Raw genomic sequence first — 24739 nt, 5'->3', positions numbered from 1 at the left:
TGGCCCTTTTAGGTCTGAGGGAACGGTGGCAGGGGGTCTGCGGTTTGTGGTCATTACGGGATTTAGATTACCTGGACACTGAGTCAGTTTGAATCATCCATTCCACATGAAACCAACGCCAACTAACATAATGCCTCCGGCAATCTCCTTTAATCCCAATAGTCAGTGGTGACATGTGTCTGGACTGTGAAAAGGGAAGTTGTTAAAAATCAGGCTGTCATTAATTGTTCTTAAGTTCCAGCATGTGCTGTTTTAGGCGATGATCAAACACATACTGATCTTATCTGGATTTAATCGTAGGTTTTCCCCTCACATCTTTAACGTATTCAATCTTGGAAGTGTCATTTCTGGTAATGTTTTAATGGAAGATGTGGGAAAACAATTATTTTTTATTTCATGGACATCATTTTTTCCTAAATACTAGCCACAGGTTTTTCAGCTATTCATCTACGCTACATATTTTTTTAGAAAAGATAGGAATTGATTTCAATGGTCCTGACCAGTAAAATAAACGCTAAAAATGACCAGTATAAGCATATGTGTGTTAGAATAAGGTATATAATGTCAGTGTCAAGTTGGCCTCGGTCTATTAGCTTTTTAGTTGCTTGGATGTTGCTGTTGAAACTGGAGCAGGAAAAAGGAACATTGTTGTTCAAAAGCGGTTGCGATCACATCCCAGGCTCACCCAGTTATTCATCTTCGAGTCAGACCAAATCCTACGGTATCATAAAAACCTGCCAGTATTGCAAATTAGTGGTGTGCATGTAAAAAGCCCGGTCTTCTCCCATGCATAAATGATGCCGCAGTGTTGTATCGGGCGCAGCTCGACAAGCTGTTTGCAGTCATACTCAGCAGCTCCACATCCGCATAGTTCAACACAGCAAATTAGGAGAGGCGAGGATTAGCGGTACAAGAGAGTGAACATGGCAGGCTCAGCACACACATACACACACACTGGTGTATATTCAGCACACACACACACACACACACACACACACACACACAAACACACACACACACACACACACACACACAGAGTGAACACATTCTGTACATATGCCACGCCATACTGTTTAAGCAAAGTATATGTGCAGACACAACCGTGGTAACACCCACACAAATGTTCAGAGATGCACTTTACTAAGACGTAACATGGCAGACTGAAGAGGTGAGATAACAAACCACTGAGCGTCACTGCTGTCTTAGCCGAGCCCACCGAGGACGCTGGGTGCATTCAGACGGCGTCCTATCCTCATGGCTGCTGTGAAAACACACTCACACACACACACACACACACACACACACACACACACACATCCTCTTCACCATTTGTCTCCTGCACTGTTCTAAATGATTTGTTTTTCTAATGTAACAGTGGCAGTCCAGAGGTGCATGCGAGGGCTTTGCCCCCATTTCTTTGGCTGTAATGTGAAGTAAACACATTCGTACAGTTTTCCATATGTAAAACAGGTTGCCCCCCCCCCCCCCCATACATGAATTTAACATTTTTTATTCTTTTTGATTTCTCGTATCCCATACTGCTCTCTCTTTCTTTCTCTATTCCTCCCTCATTTTCTATTACTCTCTCTGACCATCTCAGAATTCAAATGAAATCAAATGGTCCTTGATTTGCATGCACTTACAGAATATTGCATGTGCAGTGTTTGCTGTTAAAGGCATGGAGGAGAGGGTGGTGGTGGTGTTGGTGGGCGTCTTTGTGCTCCCCCATTGACATCAAACAGTCCTCTGATATGGAAATGGGAGGGCAAGGGAAGAATGGCTCCTCGCTGACGCTTTGTTTCCATGTAGGCCAAGGTCTATCCCTCCATCTCTCCATCCCTCCATCCCTCCATCCCTCCCTCCCTCTCTTTCATTCACACCTTCCTTCATTTTCTGTATCTCTTACCGTCACCTAAATCCTTTACTTTCTTCCATTTCTTCATAATGTGCTCGCCCCCATCCATCTACCTATCTGCCTCTTTCTTCTTTTCTTATTCTGTCTCTCCTGTTTTTTTCCTCACAGTGCTTATTAGGTCTATGGACCAAAATGTGTAATAGTCATGTCCTTTTGACCTCCTGCAGACTGCAGTATGTTTTATTCTGTTCCTACAGTAGATAAACATACTATCTACTTAGTAAATAGAGATGCTCTGATACCATTATTCCCTTACCAATCTCAAAACAGTTTGCGCCAGTGTCACCACAGCGCACTTGGTGTTGTCTGGGAAAAGAAAATTGCTGGTTTTATGCGGGTGAAACTACTTTAAAAGGTGGTGGTATCAGATCTGTACATAAGTTGAGTACTCACTGATGCCCGATCCAGCATTTTCAGCAGTATAGGAGGCATTTCCGATACCGGAGGCATTCTCTAGCAGTAATTATTGCAGGTTCACTATGAGAGAGTTTGGATACTCAGCACAATCACACTCATTGTCTCTCAAAATAATATCAGTAGTTGTAGCGCCACATTTCTTGAAAATACATCCATGCACACATGTCTGATTTATACAGATTCTTCTGTGTTAGTGAACTTATTTTAAGTTTTCCCAGGTAAGAATCTCTGCTAAATGCTTAAATTTGAATTGCCATGTTCAGGACTCTCATTCAAGCTGGCTAAAATTAAGGCTTTTCCGTCCTGCAAATGGACCCACGAGGACACCCCATAAACTCCTGCTGGTAGCCATATTGCCTTCATCTTCTTAGTCGTAGACACTGCTGTACGAGGAGGAGCTCCTATCATCGGTTGTTGATTTTTTTTTGTGTCTCTTTTGTGGATCAATAAGCCAAAATGTCCAAGTTTTAACTTCTGTCATCACTTGTGACTTTTCTGGAGAGGGACCAGCGTCCTGATGATCCAGAACCACTCACCCAACCCTCTAAAATAAATAAATAAATAAACTGGAGAAAACACTGTAACTGCTTTGTCACTGAGTGCTGTACTTAACAAAAAGAGCTGTGTGCCAGATGGGGGACTTTTGGAAGGTACCACAAATTTCTTCTCTGTCCTTGGGAATGCATGTGCTTCTCATTGTAGGCCATCGAGAAAATGAGATGGAGCTTGGTTAGGCAAGGGAGCGACCCAGAGGAGAGTGGTCTGGGTTGCATTAAGAGTGGAGTCATAGAGCTGGGGACCGAGCCCGGGGATTGATGCTGCATAAACACACGCACACATATAGACTTTGCTACCATCTTAAAATTGTACACACAAGACCTTTTTTTCCCATCGCCATTAAAATATTTTATGTGGGTTTTTTTTGCTTTCAGGTAGGATAATGTGACTTTTATTTTCTGTGTGCACTTGTATTTACTTTATAGCACTTTAAGAAGCAGAGGAGGCTCATCCCAGAGAGAACAGTGTGGAAGTACTTTGTCCAACTCTGCAGTGCGCTTGAACATATGCACTCCCGGAGAGTCATGCACAGAGGTAATGTGAACACACGCACGCACGCACACACGCACGCAGAGACATAGACACACACACGCACGTACACACACACACACACACACACACACACACACACACACACACACACACATATCAATACATAGATGAAATTGACTTGTTTATTATAAGAGAATCTATATAATCTCTTAAATCTGGTCCAGTTTGTGCCTCCATGAATTATAAAAAAATGTTTGTGTAGTAATGGATTATATTTAGTCGGATAGACCAGTTGTAATATACTATAAAATTACGTTGAGCAAACCACATGGAGATGAATAATCATGTTTGATTCAACTCAACTACCAACTCTTAAATTAGCCCTTGAAAATATATTATGTGTTGTGTGATATATATATATATACTCTGTCATGATATTAAAATTTTTCCTTTTTTTCAAAACAAAACTTGGATTGTTATAATTTTAAATGAAAAGTGAAAAGTTGAATCTTTATACAAAACTTTAATGAAATTCAGAATGTGTTAGAATATGCCATGTCCCCCCTCTTTTGCTTTAATGACAACATGCACTGGAGCTGGAATGAACTGAGCTGTTTCTGCAAATCCTGATGACACATGTTATCCGAGAAATATTTCACAATGTTCCAAAGAACTGCGCAGCAGTGATGTCACAGAAGTGTTAAGGCGCTCCCCCACAAATGTTCAGTGGGGTTGAGGTCAGGTGTGTTGAAAAGTTTTGAGGTGTGTCTGGGGTCATTATCCAGCTGCAGACGCTTCATTGGAAAAAAAGGAATCACACTGCACATAAGGCTTTTCAGGCAGTGTTTTCTGTGGGAAAGAGGGAATATGGCCTTTGTAACTTAGCAGAGGTTTTACATGCAGAAAAAAGACAAAGGGACGGGAAAAACATGAAAAGCACAATACGTCTTGCAGCTGTCTGGATTATACACAACCTCTAGCTGAGTGCTAAAACCTAGAATGCTCGTGTATGGTCCAGTTTAAAACAGAGCATTGAGTCAGTATTTCACTCTGGGTTTCTTCACTGTGAACGACATTGTTGCATATGACAGAAAGCTTAAGTGTAGCTGTTAAACAACACATAGACCAGAGAACACAGTGTTTATGGCCCCACATGCTTTCAATAGGGCCTAGTCAAATCAAGTCCCAGATTCATGTACATGGGCTGCTGCGCACGCACGCACGCACGCACGCACGCACGCACGCACGCACGCACGCACGCACGCACACAGCTACAGGTGATGTACTTCCGTTGGACTGACTCTGATTAGGTCACAGAGACACTAATGAACCCTGAACCCTTGAGTTTTAAAGACCACTCGAGAGAGGCCGCCCATTCAAAAGCCGCTTACAATTATGCGGGAGCAGTAAATTTCAAAGGCTGATGCGGGTCACATTAACGTCGCATTAGGAAAAAGCAACAGAAATGGGTGTGCGCTAACACTGAGTTTTCCAGGCAAAGAAGTCGTGCATTTTTTGTTTTTTGTTTGCCATCGTACATTCCTACCACAGGTTTTGTTGCTTCTGAAATTCTCTGTCACTAATATCTTTATACAAACCACTTACGCAGTAAATCTGAGTTAAATTCTTTTATTTTTCACTCTTCTTCTCCAGATATCAAGCCAGCCAATGTATTCATCACAGCCACAGGAGTAGTGAAACTAGGAGACTTGGGACTGGGACGATTCTTCAGCTCCAAAACAACCGCTGCTCATTCGCTAGGTATTTTACAAAAGTTTACAAACACACTCACACACACTCACACACACACACACACACACACACACACACACACACACACACACACACACACACTTGCCGAGAGTGGCCCCAGGTAATCACCGAATGCTGGATGTGTTTCATTAGGCATGGTGAGCCCAGAGCCATGTGTCATGTAGTCATGCTGCCTGGCCACGGCTGTGCCCAACGCCTTCATAAGCCACTTAGCCACTTCCTGTTGCCTTGACCTTTAACCCTAACACAGATGAAGAGTGGGCAGAGGCGGTTTGAAACACAGCTCTGATTGTGACTCTGTGCCATAAAACAAGCCGGCCAACTTTACAATCAGGGTTATTGTTGGCAGTGATGGGTGTGTTTGTCACTTGTAGGAAATAAAATCATATAACACTGTTTTTTTTTTGTTCAAAGAAGTGAGAATTGTTGTCCAAAATTGCCACAATAACCAAGACCTAACAAAAAATAAAAACAGGCATGCTAAACCTTAGACTTACGAACCGGCAAACCGAAGGGTACCACATATTTAAATACATTCTTTAATGCTTAGGGTGTTTAATGACTACGGGAATCATACTGTAAATCTTTTGGAATCAAGCCCATAACATGACGAGGAGAGTGAAATGACACTTAGTAATTCTGGGTTTTGAAAGGAATATGCTCAGACATTTGTTCCACTTAAAGCTTTTGTCCTGTTAGGAAAATCTCATCTCCCTCACTTCAAGGGAGTTCAAATGTTTAAATCGCAAGCTTACCTTTTTCGTAATTTGTTAACAGTCTGTTCCGAGCAGCCTTTGCCACTGTGCCGCATTGTTACGGTGTCGCCGCTCCAGCACCTTTCCATTGATTAGCATAACTGTGCATTTGCTGTAAAATCAATTAAGTGATGAGTCAGAGCATAGTGGATATTTTCTTACGAAGTGTAAGTTAGAAATGAATCCAGAATCAGCGCTGAAAGCTTTCCAGAAATATTCAATCATATTTAATCAGCGTTCTGATTTACTGTTCAATCCAGGCACATCAGGCGCAATTTTCAAACCACCAATGTCTTGAGAATGAGGACAGCATATTCTGAAGATTACAGAAATTATGTAATGGTCATTGGTTTAATGAACTTATTCAACTTATTCCCCTAATTTCTATCCTGTTAAACCAAGAATGGCAAATATATAGAAAAGTGAACTCCATACACAAATATACAGTATATATCCTGTCATTCGCACCATCTTGCTCCACCATGTCAGGCTGTTATTACCACAAACAGCACGCTATTCTGAGCCCCTTTACAGCAGCGGCAGCCCAGCCTTTGAAAGTGTGAATCACATGATATACTCAGCAGAAGCCGCCTGCAGTGCCAGCAGAGCCGGGTGAGAGCGCCTGCGACTGCTCATTAAACGTTGAGTCCGCAGCACCCTCTTTAGGCTGACGGGGGAGAGGCAGCCCCACAAGCAGAGGGGTCAACTGGAATACTCAGCTCATTAATTAGAAGCAGTCAAAACTGCTTCTCTAATCTACACAAATCACAGTGCAATGTTATAATGTAAAGTTAATCCTTGTCCAGTGTATTTTCTTTTCTTTACGTAGATACATTTGATTTAGATCAGTTACATTGACCATGATATCTTAAGTACAAATATGCATATGAGTTTAAAGATGCATTTTATTAATCAAAACGTGTGACCACAGTACTGTGTAACATTTTTTATAGAGTATTTTAACTACACAAGGATGTTGGTGGAATGTTTCCCGAGATGATCTTGTACCGCAGAAATAGGTGATGTCGGTTGGTGATAGGTTAGCATGACCTGTCAACAAGGGATCTGAAGTGCGTCACTGTCTTTCCCCTTGACATTTTCTTGCAGTGTCTCCTCTCTCTCTCTTTCTTTCTTCGTCACCTTTCCTTCTCTCCCACTGCTATTTCTCCATCTCACTCGTCCTCACTTCTCCTTCCCTCTGTCCTTCCCTCTGGTGCCTTGACTTTGCGTCAAAGAGAAAGGCAAAGGTGAGAGAGAGAGAGAGAGAGAGAGAGAGAGAGAGAGAGAGAGAGAGAGAGAGAGAGAGAGAGAGAGAGAGAGAGAGAGAGAGAGAGAGAGAGAGAGAGAGAGAGAGAGAGAGAGAGAGAGAGAGAGAGAGAGAGAGGCGCAATATGTCAGAAAAAGAAAGGAACATAAGAAAAGGAACGGGTGACAAAGAAACTGAAAAAGAGAGGCAGAGTGTGCCGGGTGCGAGAGAGGAGAATGTGACAGAGTGACACTGAAAAAAAAGAGGAGAAAAAAAGGAAGCGGAGAGAAAGAAGAAAAAAAAGTTCGGAGCAGAGTAAGAGGAGAGGATATGACAATGTGACAGAAAAAAATGGAGGAGAAAAGGGAAAGCATGAGTGAGAGAGAAGTATAGAAAGAAAGAGTGTGTGTGTGTGTGTGTGTGTGTGTGTGTGTGTGTGTGTGTGTGTGTGTGTGTGTGTGTGTGTGTGTGTGTGTGTGTGTGTGTGTGTGTGTGTGTGTGTGTGTGTGTGCTTGCGTGCGTGTCTGTGGATGCACGTATTCGTTCCTTCGTTTGTGCACACACACACACTTATGTGCTCGCATGCCCAATCGCGTGCCAGCGTGGGTCTGTAATGAGCCCAGCCACCCAGCTGAACAGTAGAGCAGGGTGGTGGAGCTGAGATGGAGGTCCAGGCATACAGCCTGTCAGCTCCTAGACTTTCAACTCCGCTGCTCAGCAGCCTGCAGACACGTGCACAAACACACACACACACACACACACACACACACACAGTGAGAGACACACTGAGAGACACAGACTCTTTGTCTCCTATACAGATGAATGTTGAGTTGTACATGCACACGTGGGCTTGAATGCATGCATTCACACATATGAAAGAGCAGATAATCATTCACATAACATCATAATTATACGAACATCATACATATAATCCACTACAAGACAATAAAAAACGCGTGTGCCAAGGTCATCCACCACCACACACTCTGTATTTTCCAGTGCTGAGGACGGGTATGTAGTGTTATGGCAAGAGTTGGATTAAAGAAAAGAAAAAAGAAAAAAAGAATAGTAATAACAGGAAAGCTGATGCAGTCATTAGAGGCAAGAGAGACTAGCCAATTGGCAGTATTAAGCAATATAATATACCTGCAATTAACACCTGTAATGAGAAAGGTGTTAACAATGAGTACAGGAGGAAAAGGAAAAAAAGAGGATGAGAGCGAACAAAATGGAAGCAGACTTGTGAGAGGCTGGTGTGGGGGGGGGGATAATTATGACTGTTTCAACATGTATAAAAATACTTGGTATTTCTTATAAAGTAAGTGAGTCGTGAAACAAAGAGTGGTAGGCGGAGAGCCAAATAGGCAGTGTTTTTGCAGGACATATAGAAAACTAAGGAAAACATAATCGTGGGAATGCAGAAGACGTCCTCCGAGTACGAGATGAAGTCCTGCCCATAAGTTTACACCTCTCCCACACGGTGGGGTGGTGGTTTCCAAACTCCTGCCCTGGCTCTGAATGAGAACAGTGTTTCCACAGGTTGAGAATTTTTCTGGTGGTGGGTGGCGCGGCATATGACAGATGTGCTTACAGAGACAGTTGAGCGGTGGAGAGGGGAAGCGTGTAACCCAGGCATTCACAGATGTCCCCTAAACACCTCACGTGCACGCTAAGACACTAGCTAGGTGGCTGTGCACAGCGAAGCCTCCAGCCGTGACTCAGTTACTGCAGCGCATGCACATCAAACCGGCGGGTGGCCAAAAATGTATTTGGTTTGAAAAGAGTGAAATAAGGCATTTAAATTATTCATGTGATTTTGACCTGCCTGGGCGGGTCTTACTATATCGTGGCGGCCCGCTCATATGAAGCCGTTGTGTGGGAAATGCTCATATCATCACCTTTGAGATTGTAGCGGATCATTTTTCCTGTTTAAAACATCGAAATGTTAAACTGGTAATAGAGCACAGATTAGAGAAGGATAACACCACTAATGAGTACTCTCCATGAGAAGCTTTGCTGCGTTTAAATGGTCCATTTAAAGCTCGAGCTTTTAAAGATATTGCAGCAAGTCTGTGCAATTAAATCAATAAATGTATTTAAAGCGACAGGTTTTGGTTTATTTCACGGTTCATCGGAGTGGGGCTCTTTATACTGGATAGCATCCCACCTCCTGTACAGTAACACTTACCCTGTTACACAGATAATACAGTGTTGTCACAGACATTCACAATAATGGAAATCAATCCCAACATGACTCTCAATTTATTTGCATGAATAAGTAATGTAGCCTTAATTTAGCATGCTGAAGGAGCCGGAGCCCAGTGCTGCTGCCTTTTTTTTATGCAACTATTAGCATAAGAGAGGCTGATTCCTTTTAATCAACTGATAATGAATGTTAGGGGAGCTTGTTCAGACCGTACCATGAGACCTCACGCACGCACACACACACAGACACACACACACACACACACACACACACACACACACACACACACACACACACACACACACACTCACATGCACACACGCACAAAAACCACAGTACCAACCTGATGACCAATTAAAACTGCAATCCCCAGTTCCCTATTCCTTCTTCTTCGTGCTCTCGCTTGCTTCTGGCTGTGCAGATGCTGATTATTTTTGGAATGACAGGTAACACTTCATTATTCAAAGCCGCACATTTAAGATAAAAGTGTTTTTTTTCTCAACCCAATTTGATGTTCACCAAAATTAAAAGTGCTATCTTTAATTTCAGTTCCCATAGACCTCAAATCTAATTGCCCCTCTGTATTAGCTCTGTTAATTGCAATTACATCAGTTCGGTTTCCTCAAACCTGTTACTGTGCAAAATGGCTCTGGAGAGTTTGTGTGTGTTTGTGTATGCGTGTGTGCATGTGAGTACAGTGAGTAAGCTCAGTTAGGATTTTTTTCCTTCCATTTTACTGCCAGCTGACTTTTCTCCTGTGTTCCAATCGAGATGTTCTCACCTACCCAGCTCACTGCAACCGTGCATATTGCAAAAACTACCAGTTGCCCTAAAACTAATTCTTGCACGTATTATTATTTTTTACTAAATTCTCCAAATATTTGTAATTTGTAATATGTTACATACTGTTCAAAAAATACATAGCTTTGAATTCATCCCTTCAATTTTTATCTAGCCTCATTTGTACAACAGATCTATGAGGAGGCCCCTAGTTTTATCTATTTTTTTATTAATTCAGATATTTATTTATTTTATTTAAGATTTAAATGCACCAAATATTTCACAGGCATATTTCAGTATGTAAACCCTCAAAATTAGCTGGTGTGATGACTGTAGTGAAAACCTTCACTGCAGCTGCAGCTACAGAGGAATTCCGAAGTCTGGACATAGTCCTGAAATTGTTTGAAGGGGCTGTATGTGAGAATGCAAATATTGCATGGGACATATTCGTAAACTTTTCAAACCAGCCCCCTTTTCGGAAAGGGTCCGAGTTAGCCCAGGTGAGAATACAGCGGGAAAATCTCTGGAAAATATCTTAGTAAACCTTCAGTATCATTTGTTTTTAGAGGATTTGGAATGAGCAGTCGGAGAGCTGCTCAGCACAGGTTAAAGGGTTGATAAAAAATTTTCATCCTTTAACCATATGTGATTAATGTAAAACCTCTGCTGGATGTGCTTGATAGAATTTTACATGGGAAATCACAATAAACAGAGAGCAGATGGAAGAGAAAAAAAACCTGGAGCCAGTCACATACGGCTAAGGAAGCAGCAAATCTCCAACGCTTCCTGCGGTGTGTTATGGATATGATGTTGAGCTGGGGTTCCTTGCTGCGTCCAGTTGAGGCGAAGATCTGATTCTTTGGAGCTCTGCCAGTCGCCATGGCAGTTTTGGGATTCTTGAATTTCAAAACCAGAACCAGAAGCTGGCCAACTTCTTTCAGGCTCCACCAGTGCTCCCTGGGCGTACTCACTGACTACTGTTTCAGATCATTTCCGAGCCCAAGTAATCAAAACTGATTTATGTGTATTTTGTGTTTTGCGAGTATGTCTGCCGTACATATGTTTGCAACTTTGTGGTACTTACGCAATTGCATGCACTCTATGCGTGTACATGATGATATCTAACCTTATTAAATATGATCTTAGTTAGAATTAACAGAGGCAATCCACTTTTACGTGGGTTTTTTTTTTTTTTGAGTGCTGTTGCTAAAATATGGTGAGTGTTGCGACCCCTGAATGTGTCACAGTTCCTCTGGTGCTGTGTGAGCTGTGTCAGTGATGCTGATGAACTGGGGGAAGCATGGGTTTGCATTTCAAAATGTTAACACTCACTCTCTCTTTTTGTTTCTCTTTTTTTTTTGCCTCTGTCTATCTCCGTCTGTCCTTCCCCCTCTTCTGCCTCCCCCACCTTCCCCCTCCTTTGTGTTCCAGTGGGTACTCCTTACTACATGTCACCAGAGAGGATACATGAAAACGGATACAACTTCAAATCTGACATCTGGTCGCTAGGATGCCTGCTCTATGAGGTAAACTATGGGAATGTGGGCATATGCTGTCACCCTGCAGTCGACTGCAGGAGTGACGTGAGAACACGGTGGTGGAGACACAGACACACACACAAACAAAACATCCTCAATCCCACATATAATGGAGCACTGTAAGGGAATATATATACAGATATATATGCTTACCCACATGAAGTGCTGTATGTACAGTGAACATCACTTGACATGCAAAACAATACACACAATTTTCTTATAGTTTAATTATGAAGAATACAAATGGTTTGTCATCTACCTCTCATTCCTCATGTTCCTCGCGCTTGTTCCTGTTTTGGCTGAGCTGAAACCTTAAGTTTTTTTTTGTTGTTGTTGGCTAAGGAACCTGCAGAACGTTGCAAAGCTGGTGAGTGAAGAGAACTGACATGGCCATGTGTTTTAGATAAGGCTGCTCGGTGACACTGACTAGTTTGATTAGTCGGGAGTAAAGCACCACAGGGCTGCAGACCACACTGAGGGCAGACGAGCCCGGGGGGAGTGCGCTGCACCGGGAACAAAGAGGAAAGAGTGAGGGGCTGAATAATGATGGACATGAATGATAGCAGTCAGTCTGATTTTCACCTTGCCAAGCCTCACGCGCTGAATACAAACAGACAGGGCACAAATTCCGAGACACACTGTTGACCAAGGAAACACCCACATTTCCTTCCCCTCCTCTCCCCTCAACTCCCCTGAGTTCCTGATCACTTGGGTTGCATTTCAACGCACCGGTGACTGCACCTTCTCCGCGGCGCCTCGGGCGTAGAGGTGGAGATAACGCAAGGAAAAGTTTGAGCTCAGCTTGCAGGTCATGGTTGCTCAGAGACCACAGTCCTTCATGCTAATTAGTTCCCCACAATGCACTGTGGTAATGCCCGGCTGTGGTTGGCTGAGAGCAATGGGCGCTGTAGCTCACAGTCTGTTCTTGTGCTGTTTTGTACCGTGTGTGTTTGCACAGGAGTTGCCTTATTTTAATGTTAAATAAAAAACACATTTCTTTGTTATATTGCACCTGTTGCATAGTTTCTGTTGATATTGTTTTGTTGAATCAAGGTCATTTTGATGTGTGGTAATGTTGTTAGGATGAGCTGGGGTTTTTCCTTTCACCGAGTCAGGTTTAGGTATTTTAAATTAGGATCATTTAAAAACTGATAGTGACATTAATTTCAGATGGACACTTGCACAGGCATCCCAAAATCTGCGCCTGTCCCACCCCCTTCAAACCCCCTGTCCTCTTGCCTAGATTCTGACCTACATGTGCCAAGAGCTCCTTCACTTAAAGATAACCCACAGCACAGCTATAGACTGTCATCACAAGACAACAGCATCCCCCTGTTTACAGCCTCAGTCAGCCGGGCAGAACATTTCTCTAATAGAGAGTTGAATATTTTTTTTCAACAATAAACATTTGGCTTGGTCGGATATTGACTTTTCGCCCAACATTGTTACAATATTTTGTTGGGGAAGCAGTTCATTTTGGAATTGTTATGGCACTGCATGTGCAGCCTGAGCATTGATTGTTTGACAGTTTCAGTCGGGGTGCAGTGCATTGATCTTTTATACCTTTCACCCATAGGAGAACTGCTAGGGGTCACAGTCTAGACTACTAAAGCACTGAGAAAGCAAGATGGAGACCAGAAATGTGCAGAGCAAAGGAAAGCGCTAGAGAGCACAAGTGAAAAGATAGAGGGAGACCTCCTGCTCCCCGAGGACGTCAAAAGACGGTGAATAAAGATATAAGGGGAAAAAGTTTAGGAATCTGTATAGGAACGATATAGGAAGCCAGAGAGGGGTAAGGGCATAGTCTTAAGAGAGAATGAAAAGAAAACTGGAAATAGGAGGGAGCAGAGGGGGAGAAGTGGAAAGTAAGAATAACAAATAGCAAGAGCGGGGTTATAGATTGCTGGAGCGGAGAGAAAGATGGGGGGGGGGGGGGGGGTGTTCGTTCCGAGGGAAAGTACTGTAGGTACAAGAGCAGAGACAGAACTCCAACCATCAGGTCAAGGTGAGCCATGCAAGCCGCCTGTGGAGATAAAGATTTTACAGCCTTATTGTTACCAGAGGAGTGCTCACCGCGTCATGCATATTCTCTTTGAAGAACAGACCCTTGCTTCCAAACTTCTTGGTAAGAGGGCTGCGCACTACAATTTGGTGTCGGGAAACTTACCTCTCTTTCTCTCTATGCTCTGTTCTCCTCCCCTCTGCTAGGTTCCCCCTCCATATGCCTCCTTTTTCCCTCACTTAACCTTCAGGCATAAGAAATTCACATAGAAATCCATGCCCGATCCCTTCGGTACTCGATTGATTTCACTCCGGCCTTACAGTAGGTCTGTGTGTATGGTTGCATTCACCATTACGTGCGTTTGTGTCCAAGGGAGCTTGCTTCCTTATGTGTGAAACGGCTCAGCTTGAGAGAGCCTTCATTTTTCATTCCCGCACCCGAGGGTTGGGTTTGGGTCCGAAGGGTCCGCCCCCGTCAATACCTGGTCATTGTTTCGGCGTCTGTCTCCATCTCCCATTCTGTTTGATCCCGCTCTCCTCATGTCTAACCTCATTACATCACCTGACCCTGCCCTGTGGCTCCTCACCTCGCCGCGGTAAACAGGGACGCCACTCTCGTCACGCTTGTCTCCGAGGGGGGGCCGGGAAAATTGTCAGGTCACACGCCAGTCGTCGGGATTTGCGGCCTCCTCTCACGCTCGGGTGTGTTCTGTGTAAAAAGATTGCGTTTTACATAGATATCCCGTTTGCACTCACGTGTCGTGGTTGTATAAAGGTTCGTAAAGGAGGAGAATATCTTGAAAAGCTTTACAGGAATGTGTCTCCTTCCTGTACAGAGCTCAGCCATCCGTACCTCTCACTGTGCCCGTGTCCCACACTTCCTGCCTCGCTCCTGTCCCCTCCCCTCTTGTTTTGCTGTTGGTTTTATGAGGCCCAGAAATGCTGGGTTCTCAGCAGCTGGCGCTCGCATGTGATGAGCCGCCCCTGTGGCGATCTCGCTGTGCTTAAACAGTGCATGTGTGTCCTTTAACCTTTTTCATACTGTGTTTCTCTTTTGATGCGTTAACACACACCTTTGTCGTACAAACCTCAGCGTCTGGCCGTGACTTAGCCAACAAACTATTTAATCAATGATTGTGTCGTGTCTCAAGCCTTTTTTTTAAAACATTTGTTGATTCCTAACCTGTCTTATTTATCCAAACTTTTCTTCCTGCCCTGTCGAAACCCTGATTTCCTGCCTAATGCATTGTATTGTAACATTGTAACAAAAACATTCAACTCAGTTCATTTCATTACCATTTCTTATAAGACTATTTAAAGGTGTAGTTTAATATTTTGGCGAGAGTCAAATGAGAAGACCAATAGCACTCTTATATCTGTCCATTATATATGAAACTAATAACTGTTAATAACAATTTTTGTACAGATTAAGAAGAAGAAATATATGTTATTGGTGAACTTTAGAGCGGCTCATAGGCCGATGCTGTCACATTTGTACAGAGTCAGACTGGCTGTTTACTCCTCTTCAGGTCGGTCCAAGCTAAACCCGTTGCAGCTTCATATTTACAGATAGACTGGTAGTGATATTTCGCTAAAATTAACTTCTAATTGATTTTCTAAAATGTTTCACAACTCAAAAACCTCAAAAGTTCAGCTTCCTGGAACAATCTGGCTCTTTTGACTCGCGCCTCTATTCTCCTTCCTCTTGTCTGCACTTCCTTCCCTCTTCCCTTTTTAGTGTGTTGAAGTAGAGAAGTGATGACTCCACTGGGTGTAGGTATATTTTTAATGACTGTCCCTACTCTGTGACTTATTGCCTTGATTAATATATCATCATAAAGCCACATGAAGGACCAGTGAGAACATAAAAAAGTCATGCTTGCCTCACATCTACAGTAATGTGTGTGTCTGTGTGTGAGAGAGAGAAAGAGAAATGGAGAGGGAGGGATAAAATATACAAAAAATACATGTCTTGTATGTGTGTGTGTGTGTGTGTGTGTGTATGTGTGTGTGTGTGTGTTAACATTTAGGTGTTTATTTTGATGTGGCATATGCCTATAATTGTATGTGTGTTTATAATTGAGTAAGCGAGAACTTGTGAGAAGCCCTTTGGTCCCAGGCTGTGAGGGCTCCAGGGATGAAGGGGGGGTGGAGGGAGAAGACGGGAGCCTCTCGCAGATCTTTTTAATTGGTGTACAGGGAGAGAAACTGGAGAAAGAGAGAGAGAGAGGGAGAGAACTGGATCAGTGTTAATTAAACTGGAAGACCCCGTCCAGACCTTGTACATGGACAGAGATGCTGGCTTTACATGCTTGGGCTGAGGAGGGCACAACCTGGCCAGCTGAAGAAGAGCTGTGTAACAAAGGAGTGTGTGTGCGTGCGCGTGTGCGTGCGTGCGTGCGTGCGTGCGTGCGTGCTTGTGTGTGTGCGTGTGAGAGAGAGCGTGCATGTTTCTGAGGATATGGGTGTGCTCTGCCACCAGCAGCTCACACCCCTCAGACAGACAGCAGGCATGCGTGTGCATTGTATGTCTCTCGAATATCAATGAACCATACACACACACACACATTCACACACAGGGGATGCAGAGGTCAGAGAGTGAGTCAATCATCTAACCCTGCGATGACACAGTCTGGAAAAAAGGAGTAAGAGTGTGTGTGTGTGTGTGTGTGTGTGTGTGTGTGTGTGTGTGTGTGTGTGTGTGTGTGTGTGTGTGTGTGTGTGTGTGTGTGTGTGTGTGTGTGTGTGTGTGTGTGTGTGTGTGTGTGTGTGTGTGTGTGTGTGTGTGTGTGTGTGTGTGTGTGTGTGTGTGTGTGTGTGTGTGTGTGCGCGCGCTGAGAGCAGGGGGCCGGCAGCTGTCAGGGGCTGGGAGCAGCAGGCACTAATGAAGCAGATGAATAGTGCAAAAACTCCCAAATACAAACAGGACAGTTGACATTTTTCATCTGTCAAAAGCAGAAGATGCATGAAAATACGATGGGGTCTTGTTTAACCCTTTGCCTCCTTGAGTCTGAGCCGAGCTTCTTCTTCTCCTGTGTCTTGTTTCTGTCCCCCGGCTCTGGTGAGCACTGTCTGGCCCTTCAAACACACACACTACCTCCTATAGAGTACTTAAAGGTTCATTTTTTATTAATCAATAGTGGTTTTTCACACAATTTTTTTTTCCCAAACATTGGCACTTTGAACAGATTAATTCACTTCTGAAAGAAAACTAACAAGGTCTGAATCTGAGTTTATAATCCCACTGCGAGTCCACCAGGCACCGCTGTAGAATTTTTAAAACCATTTTTAGAGCTGTGGTTGTAAGAAAGGGATGGTTTTCTGAATTTAAGTTCATGTCTGTTAGTGATAAACGTGAAGGATGTGAACTATGAAATCTAAATTAAATCTTTTTCCCACTGGATGGATGACATGTTGATATCCCCGACTGAACGGCCATTTAGCTGCTGATTTCATCACCGGAGGTTTAGACAATTAAGTTCATTTCCTCATTGTTGTTTATATATTGTTGCAACTATTGCTGTCGTGCTCAGCGTATTTTTAACCAGTTGCCATATTTGTTCATTCTCAGGCCATACGATTGCTGTGTCTCTACTCTGTCATCTGTCTCCTAATCACTGCACAACCAAATGGGAAATCTTAGCTCAGAGATATGAGGCTTCGTTACTAATAGAAGTGCATCGCTGCTGACACACACAGGAACGCGCATCTCCACGCACACGTCGTCGCTGTCAACCACCTGCTGTGCCAGTCTCAGCGTTAATCGCTGGAGCAGAGGGAGGGGGGGGGTGTCCAAGGAGGGATAGAGAGAAAGGAAGGGGAAATCCCCTTTACTCACCGTTCACGTGTGTTTTTGTGAGGATACACTGTATTAATGTGAGTGTTTGATTAGCAGAGCGGATGAGTGAGTGATAGGGAATTATGTCCAGAAGAGAGATGGCCCACTGAGATGCTGCTGTCATCTTGACTTCCCGCTGGAAGCTGTGACGGAGACTCTGTCAAAATCTGCCCGATAGGGAAACAAGGACTTTTCTCTCTCTCTCTCTCTCTCTCTCTCTCTCTCTGCACCATCAAAGTTTGACATGTTTTTCAGTGAAGAATGACATGAAGAAGCTGTGTACAAATTGTGGATGTCCTCGGCCCGTTTGTACCCTCGTAGCAACAGGGAGCAAATCGAGAAAAAAGTCGTTCCTTGTGACTTTACAGGTGAGCTGATTTAGAGGCTTATTGACCAATATTTTTTCATTCTGTTAGAATTATTAAACCGTCCAATGAGTTTGTTCCTGTAGCTCGGAGATAGGCGGACATTTGTGAAAGGATGCAGCGAGAATGGAGGTCAGTAGACCACCAAGGATTCTACGCATGATTGTCTAGTTCTTCTGGGGGAAAAAACGAGGATGTGGTCTGATAACCTACGATTTGTTACTCATAAACTCTGGACACGTATCTCCTCAAGAGAAATAAACCTTACAGTATTATATAGTAACATAAAAAAGGCTACCGTTTAACAACAGAAGACTGTAATAATGTTAAAATCTGCTAAATTCAGTATTTAATTTGGGTCCACAACAAATTGTACACGTCATAAATATCTCGCCAATAAATAAGACTCTTTTTTTTCTTTTTTTTGTGAAAACATGAAAACAAAAAGGCTTAGTTTAAAAAGTGAATTAAAAAAAGAAAGAAGAAAATCCTGGCTCGGCCCTTTAACCTACATCCGCACCAAAATGGAATGGGTTCTTCCAGGCCCATGTCGCCATCCCTCCGCCAAGTTTGGTGGAAATCAGAGTAGATGTTTTTGCGTAATTCTGCTAATTAATAAACAAGCGGACAGTGAAAACATTACCTCCCTGGCAAAGGTAACCAGAAGACAGCTTCAGTTATTCTGTAGCCTTTTTTTCCCCTCATGGTGCTTTTTCATTTACACAGGAACGTTGTGTCTGTATGTTTCCCGATATTGTGGAGGGTGGCACATTCACACGAACCTGCTTGACTCTGTATGGAACGATTCCATTTGGATTTATATGGGGAGACGGTGTTCTCATCCACGTTCACACTACCAATTAGCAGGTTGCCAAGCACATACTGTACTTTATCTGCTCATAATGCAGGGACGTTTAAATTAAAAAAAAAATCTTGATAAACTTGTGATGTTGTTTTTCTTTTTCATGTGCTTTTATAGAAATGGATGCTCCTCATTCCAATTCTCTGCTAATCCCCTGCCATCAATTAACACATCCAAAGTTTAAAAACGCTCATCAAGATCAGATTCACGTTGGAAATGTCTCACAGTACTGAAACAATCCAGGCATATTTAGCCTACGGATAGAGGAAAACATAAACTGAAACGTATGAGCAGTGACTGTTCTTTCGTGGACGTGATCCTTCCTTCACATCGGTTCCGGAAAATGTTTCCCGTCTTTTGGAAGTCACCGAGATGCAAAGCAACTTTTCAACGTGCACGGAAATAACCTAAAAAAAAACAAACCCTCAAACAAGTACAAGGATTTGAAATAGGAATATGAATGTAGCATAGTGTTGATACACAAATTCGACTGTGCAACATTTTTCTGCCCAGAAATACCTAATAAAAACTCTTTTGATACCATATTAGTTTTACACTCAATCTCTTTCTATGTAGTGTTCTAATATAGATAATTGAAAACCAAGTAACAAAAGCGCATCATCGTGAGCACTGTCAGTCATTCCCGCCCTGTTTGTTGATCATTCGCGATGACATTTGGGAAGAAACATTGTTGAGTGTGCTTGATGGATGCACGTGCGCTGTGGGGCTTCACCCTTTCACCCGCACATCCAAACCAGTGAGTCGGTCACTGAACCTGGTGAAAATGGCATCCCGTGTTTTCTACTCCTTTGCAAGGCCGGTGGGAGTCTTCACCTACTTCCACTCACCAGTCAAGGTCTCCTTGTCCTCCCCACACTTCCTCACCGGTCCCATTTGCCCTTCCCTCTGTTCTGCCTGCTCGCATTTGTTTTCCAGAGGATACAGTTCTGTCGCTGCTCCAGCAAACCGAACAATTCATTTTCATCTCCTAAGTCTTTCGGAGCAGCGCAGGGGAAACTTCGCGGCTTCTCCTTCCTTGGTTCACTTGAATTTCAGACCATTGCTCTTTTCTCTACAAAAAAACAACACAGATAAGTGTGTGCTGATTTCGTATGTGTACACAAAACTTCACACATATTGTCTCGTGCTGCTTTATTTGTGTCTCACACCCAATCCACAATATCTTTTTTTTGGTTGTAGCACCTGTTGAGAATTTGATTGGGTGTTTCAGTTTTTTGAATTTGCCCTCTCACACCTCTCCCCTTCCCTCTCGGTTTCCTTCCCCTTTCCCCCCATGTCTTTGTATTTCAGATGGCAGCCCTACAGAGCCCGTTCTATGGGGATAAGATGAATCTTTACTCCCTTTGTAAGAAGATAGAACAGTGCGACTACCCCCCTCTTCCCTCAGATCACTACTCAGAGGACGTGAGTACCGTCTCAGTTGCCTTTTACTGCCATTGACCTGCTCTGTGTTTTTAAAAAAGGTCTCTACTCTTTAACTCCGTTAAAAGAAACTGTAGAAATATGTAACATTTTCAAATGCGCCACCCTTTCAAGCAAAAGTGGCCCGTTCCACTTTTCTCTGTGGCGGCTCGCTGATTTTGACTTGTACTGACTATTAAAGTTATTCTTTTATATGTAATCCACCCAACTGTCTGAACTACGATATTACGCTGTGATCAAAAGAGCGGCAGCGATTTTAGCCCGTTTGAAAATCAAATGCACATATCAAAAGCATCTGGCCAGGCTACAGAGCGGGGTGAACGTGAATGTGCTGGAGAGTCATGTTTCCCTAAACTAAATGTTAAATCATCTGCTGTAATTCTGTGTAGACATGTCCGTGCACCAAAACGTAATGGAGTCGGGCTGCGGTTAAACACTGTCTTATTGGTGATTGCTGGTGACGTGTATGAATGCGCGTGGCTTTGTGTTGCATGTCCTCTTTGTGCGGGTGGCATTTAAAAAAACAAAACATATCTGTCTTTCCCTCTTAAATATTTTAAGTCAAGTACACACACACGTACGTTAACTGCAGGCATTGCATTCATTTAACATTGACACGGATTATTGCATTTGCTTGATAGTTACAGTTCCCACAAAGTGGAAAACTAGTTTTATTGGTTGATAGTTTTACCTTTTATTAATACAAGGGATGTTAGGAATGCAAACCACAATTGTTTTTCATTTTTTTATTAACATCAAAACCACTTTTTTGATTAATTGATTAGTTGTTAACCTATGAAATATCAGATCATAGAGGGGGGAAATCCCAGCCCTCAGTGGCATGAATATTTCCCTTCCTAAATAAACAAAAAACAATATTCAGTTTACAGTAATACACGAGAGAATCTCACATTTGAGACAAAATGTTTTTTTGTTTGTTGAAGTGAAAATGTCCATCTATTGATAATCAATTATGAAAATCATAGCTGCCATCTTTTAGAGTATTTTATGTATTTTTTTCTCCCAGTCTGGGCAATAAAAAAATTAATAAAACATATATTTTTTTCTAAACAGCAGTAAAATCCCTCAGCAGATGATTGAAATGTACTTGACTTGTTTCTTCTGTCAGTGTACATGAAGTTCGCAGTCTTTAAAACATTTAAAGCACATTTATCAATAAAAACTTACTGTTGGGTCCACGTAGCAAACACTGCTCAGCCTATTGCATCCTCTGTCTGTATCACTGTACTATATCAGTGTACTGTATCTGCATACTCAAGTCCACAGTGGCTGATTTTAGGCGTCTCTCCGTGTTCACGTCTCTGGGCTCAAACACTAAATCCTGCAGAGCCACTGGTAGTTTCTTCATCAGGCTGAATGAGGCTAATTCTGAAGCGTTCCAAACCTCTTTGGTGTCTCTGTGTGTTTTTGTATATGCAACAGATATTGTGCAAGTTTATATTTGTTACAGGAGCTCCCCCTCCCCACACACAAACAAGCTCACGCGCGCACACACACACACACACACACACACACACACACACACACACACACACACACACACACACACACACACACACAGAGCTTCTGCGTTGCCCCACATGTCACCCCCTTCCAGGAGAAAGGGAGACAAAGCGAAAGAGAGGGGGAACGATCGAGCGAGAGACAGGGCGATGGAGAGATGGAGATGAGGGGGGAGCCTGCAGCGCCTGTCTGGATGTAAACAATGCTCCTGAAGGATCGGCAGCAAACTGTCAGCTGCTCATCTTTGTTGTGTCATTTAACTATCTCCATCTACCCCCCCCCCCCCCCCCCCCCCCCCCCCCCCCCCCCCCCCCCCCCCCCCCCCCACACGCCTCCCTTGACTAGCTCCCACTCCCTCCCCTCTCTCCACCTGACACTCCCCCACCCCACTCGCCATGCAAAGAAGCGCATGAATATTTTACATATCTGCCCCCCACCACCACCACCACCACCATTGCGATTCTGTGGGACTAATTTTCAGACTGTCTGAATTTGCATCTTTCTCTCACCCAGGCACGCACGCACACGCACACACACACACACACACACACACACACACACACACACACACACACACACACACACACACACACACACACACACACACAGCTGACGAGAACCCATCCAAGCTGGTGCCATGCAACAACGGCCGTCGGTAGATGGTTACCATAGCGACCTTGCGTAGAATTTATGTTTTTTTCCTCTCCGTCTTTTATTCTCTTCTTCTTTTTTTTTAATGATGGTGGTGGCTGTTCCGCCTGCGAGCCTGTCTTTCTATCTGCTCCAATCAGCCGCTTCGCTCGGCTTCAAGTGCCGTCTCCGGGTGGCAATGGAGTGGCAGCAGTGTGTGTGTGTGTGTGTGTGTGTGTGTGTGTGTGTGTGTGTGTGTGTGTGTGTGTGTGTGTGTGTGTGTGTGTGTGTGTGTGTGTGTGTGTGTGTGTGTGTGTGTGTGTGTGTGTGTGTGTGTGTGTGTGTGTGTGTGTGTGTGTGTGTGTGTGTGTGTGTGTGTGTGTGACCAATAAGTGATTAGTGCACTAATCCAGCTGCACGTCTTTGTCTCAGCTCTGTTACCTGTTGCTTTATTATTGATGTAATGGAAAGTACTTATGTCGAGGGCAGAAAAAAACAAAACAAAGAGCAGGTCTGTGTTAGCAGATGTTTGTTGACTTGTGGAGCTGCTCTTCATTACATCTCAATATAGTGTCATTGACTATATTATCTCTCTCTTTACCTCCCCCCCCCCCCACCCCTCCCACCAGCTGAGGAACTTGGTAGATATGTGCATCAACCCCGACCCGGAGAAGAGGCCGGACATCACCTACGTGTACGACATCGCCAAACAAATGCAGAACCTCACACAGGGCAGCTAAACCCAGAGTTACACGCAAACCAGAGTTCCCCCACCCCGCCTCCTCGCTTTTCATGCTGGACTTGTACACATCTATCAGCTTTTATACAATAACTTACTCCAGAGTTTAGCTCCTCATGATAAGTAGTAACGTGTAACAGATTTTTATTTCCAGAGTCATGGTACAGTACAGTCTACAAACCTGACTGACATACAAACCATTTCTGCTCCCAGGATAAAGGTTATAGAGATTATGAATTTTTTTTCTTTTGTCGGAATGACCTCCCATTCCTTAGACTTGTGTGTGTGTTACAGTGCTGAAAAATCAGTGTCTGATGTGTTTGTTGCTGTGGCTTTAAAAAGCGTGTCCGTTGTATTTTCATGTAGTGAACTAAAGCCATTCTTCCACAGATGCTGTTCAAAGCAGATTTACTAGAAAATGCTAAGAAAAAAAAATCGAGAAAAGAGAGTAATCTAAGGTGTTGCCTAATGTCCTCAAACAATTCATCAATGCAAATATTATTAAAAATGACCTTGTCTTGATGTGTCCCGTGTGCCCTGTGGTCGGCAAATGGCACAAAAATAAGAAGAGACACCACGAAAAGGGTTAAGGACAACAGTAACTCATGAAGTGTTGTTGTGTTGCACTTTTCATCCTGATGAGGGGACGGGCTGCCAGGGTGATCGTGTCTAATGAATGTAATGGGAAAGGAAGGATCATCGAGAGGGTAAGACTTGAGATGAGCTGGGGGAAGAACATGGGCAAACGTCTGCACAACACTTTGGATGTAAGTCGTGTCGACACCCGTGTATTGTCTCTGAAAAGCTCAGAATGTCTCTGGGTCTTTTGTTCTTTTTTTCTTGACAGTGAGTGGTAGAAACGGTAACGGAAGCAGTTTTACATCTTCTGTTTACCTTCGTCACTGACACCAAAATATCTCCTCCCTGGTGCAGCTTCAGCAAAATCTAATGTCATTACACAGCACGAGTTCTTCTTCCTCTTCATGGACGGTAAACATCACGATGAAGAGACAAGAAACAAGAAAAAAAAGTTCAAACCGTTTCTTTCCATCATGGTCCAGAAGATCCGTTTGACCCACCGGCTTGTTAATGTTGCCGTGTCCGCTTGCCGTGCGTGGGCCTCGTTCAGTAACATTAATATGTGATATAAAAGACGGCAGATCCGTGCCCTCGTGTAATATTTCATGAGAAAATCACAGCGTGCCTCCGTAAAAAACTTCTGTCTTCAGCCGAGACACTAGAGAAGAAAGTCACAGATGTGAAGAGAGAACAGTTTATACACGGCATATCTTAGATATCGTTTATGAAAAGTTTATTACGGACAGAAAACACAAATCAAAGAAACAAGCACCAATAAGAGTTTTTACTGTACAGTACATTATGGAGAATTTCCTATGGTTTTAATACTGTGGGGTTTTAGTGACCCTTCATCAATTTGGAGGGAACAGTGATATATATATATATATATATATATATATATATATATATATATATATGTATTAATAACAGGATTAGGTTTACAACAGTGGGTCACAAATGACCTCCACTGACTATCACTGGTTTACACAATGATGGCGATTAACACGTGAACGGTATCGTATGTAAACAATAATTGGTAACGCTTTATTTCAGTGTCTTATGAATGCGTCTTTTAACA

General features: G+C 43.2%; 1 protein-coding gene across 4 annotated transcripts in view; it reads left to right on the top strand.

Annotated features, from left to right (window-relative positions):
- The window catches only part of nek7 (NIMA-related kinase 7), a 60619-nt gene that overhangs the window by 34880 nt on the left and 1000 nt on the right, over positions 1 to 24739 (top strand). For all 4 annotated transcript variants that reach the window (XM_035647357.2, XM_035647358.2, XM_035647355.2 and 1 more), the window contains 5 exons: positions 3316 to 3424; positions 5036 to 5143; positions 11574 to 11668; positions 20058 to 20171; positions 22973 to 24739. The exon at positions 22973 to 24739 is cut by the window's right edge and continues 1000 nt beyond it. In XM_035647357.2, the coding sequence (XP_035503250.1) occupies positions 3316 to 3424; positions 5036 to 5143; positions 11574 to 11668; positions 20058 to 20171; positions 22973 to 23083 (537 nt within the window). In that variant the 3' untranslated portion in view covers positions 23084 to 24739. The remainder of the gene's footprint in view (positions 1 to 3315; positions 3425 to 5035; positions 5144 to 11573; positions 11669 to 20057; positions 20172 to 22972) is intronic.

The sequence above is a fragment of the Scophthalmus maximus genome, chromosome 13, assembly GCF_022379125.1.
Source record: "Scophthalmus maximus strain ysfricsl-2021 chromosome 13, ASM2237912v1, whole genome shotgun sequence".
NCBI classification, from domain to species: domain Eukaryota; kingdom Metazoa; phylum Chordata; class Actinopteri; order Pleuronectiformes; family Scophthalmidae; genus Scophthalmus; species Scophthalmus maximus.
The sequence above is the reverse complement of the archived record's forward strand: the minus strand, read 5'-3'. Positions and strand labels throughout refer to the sequence as shown.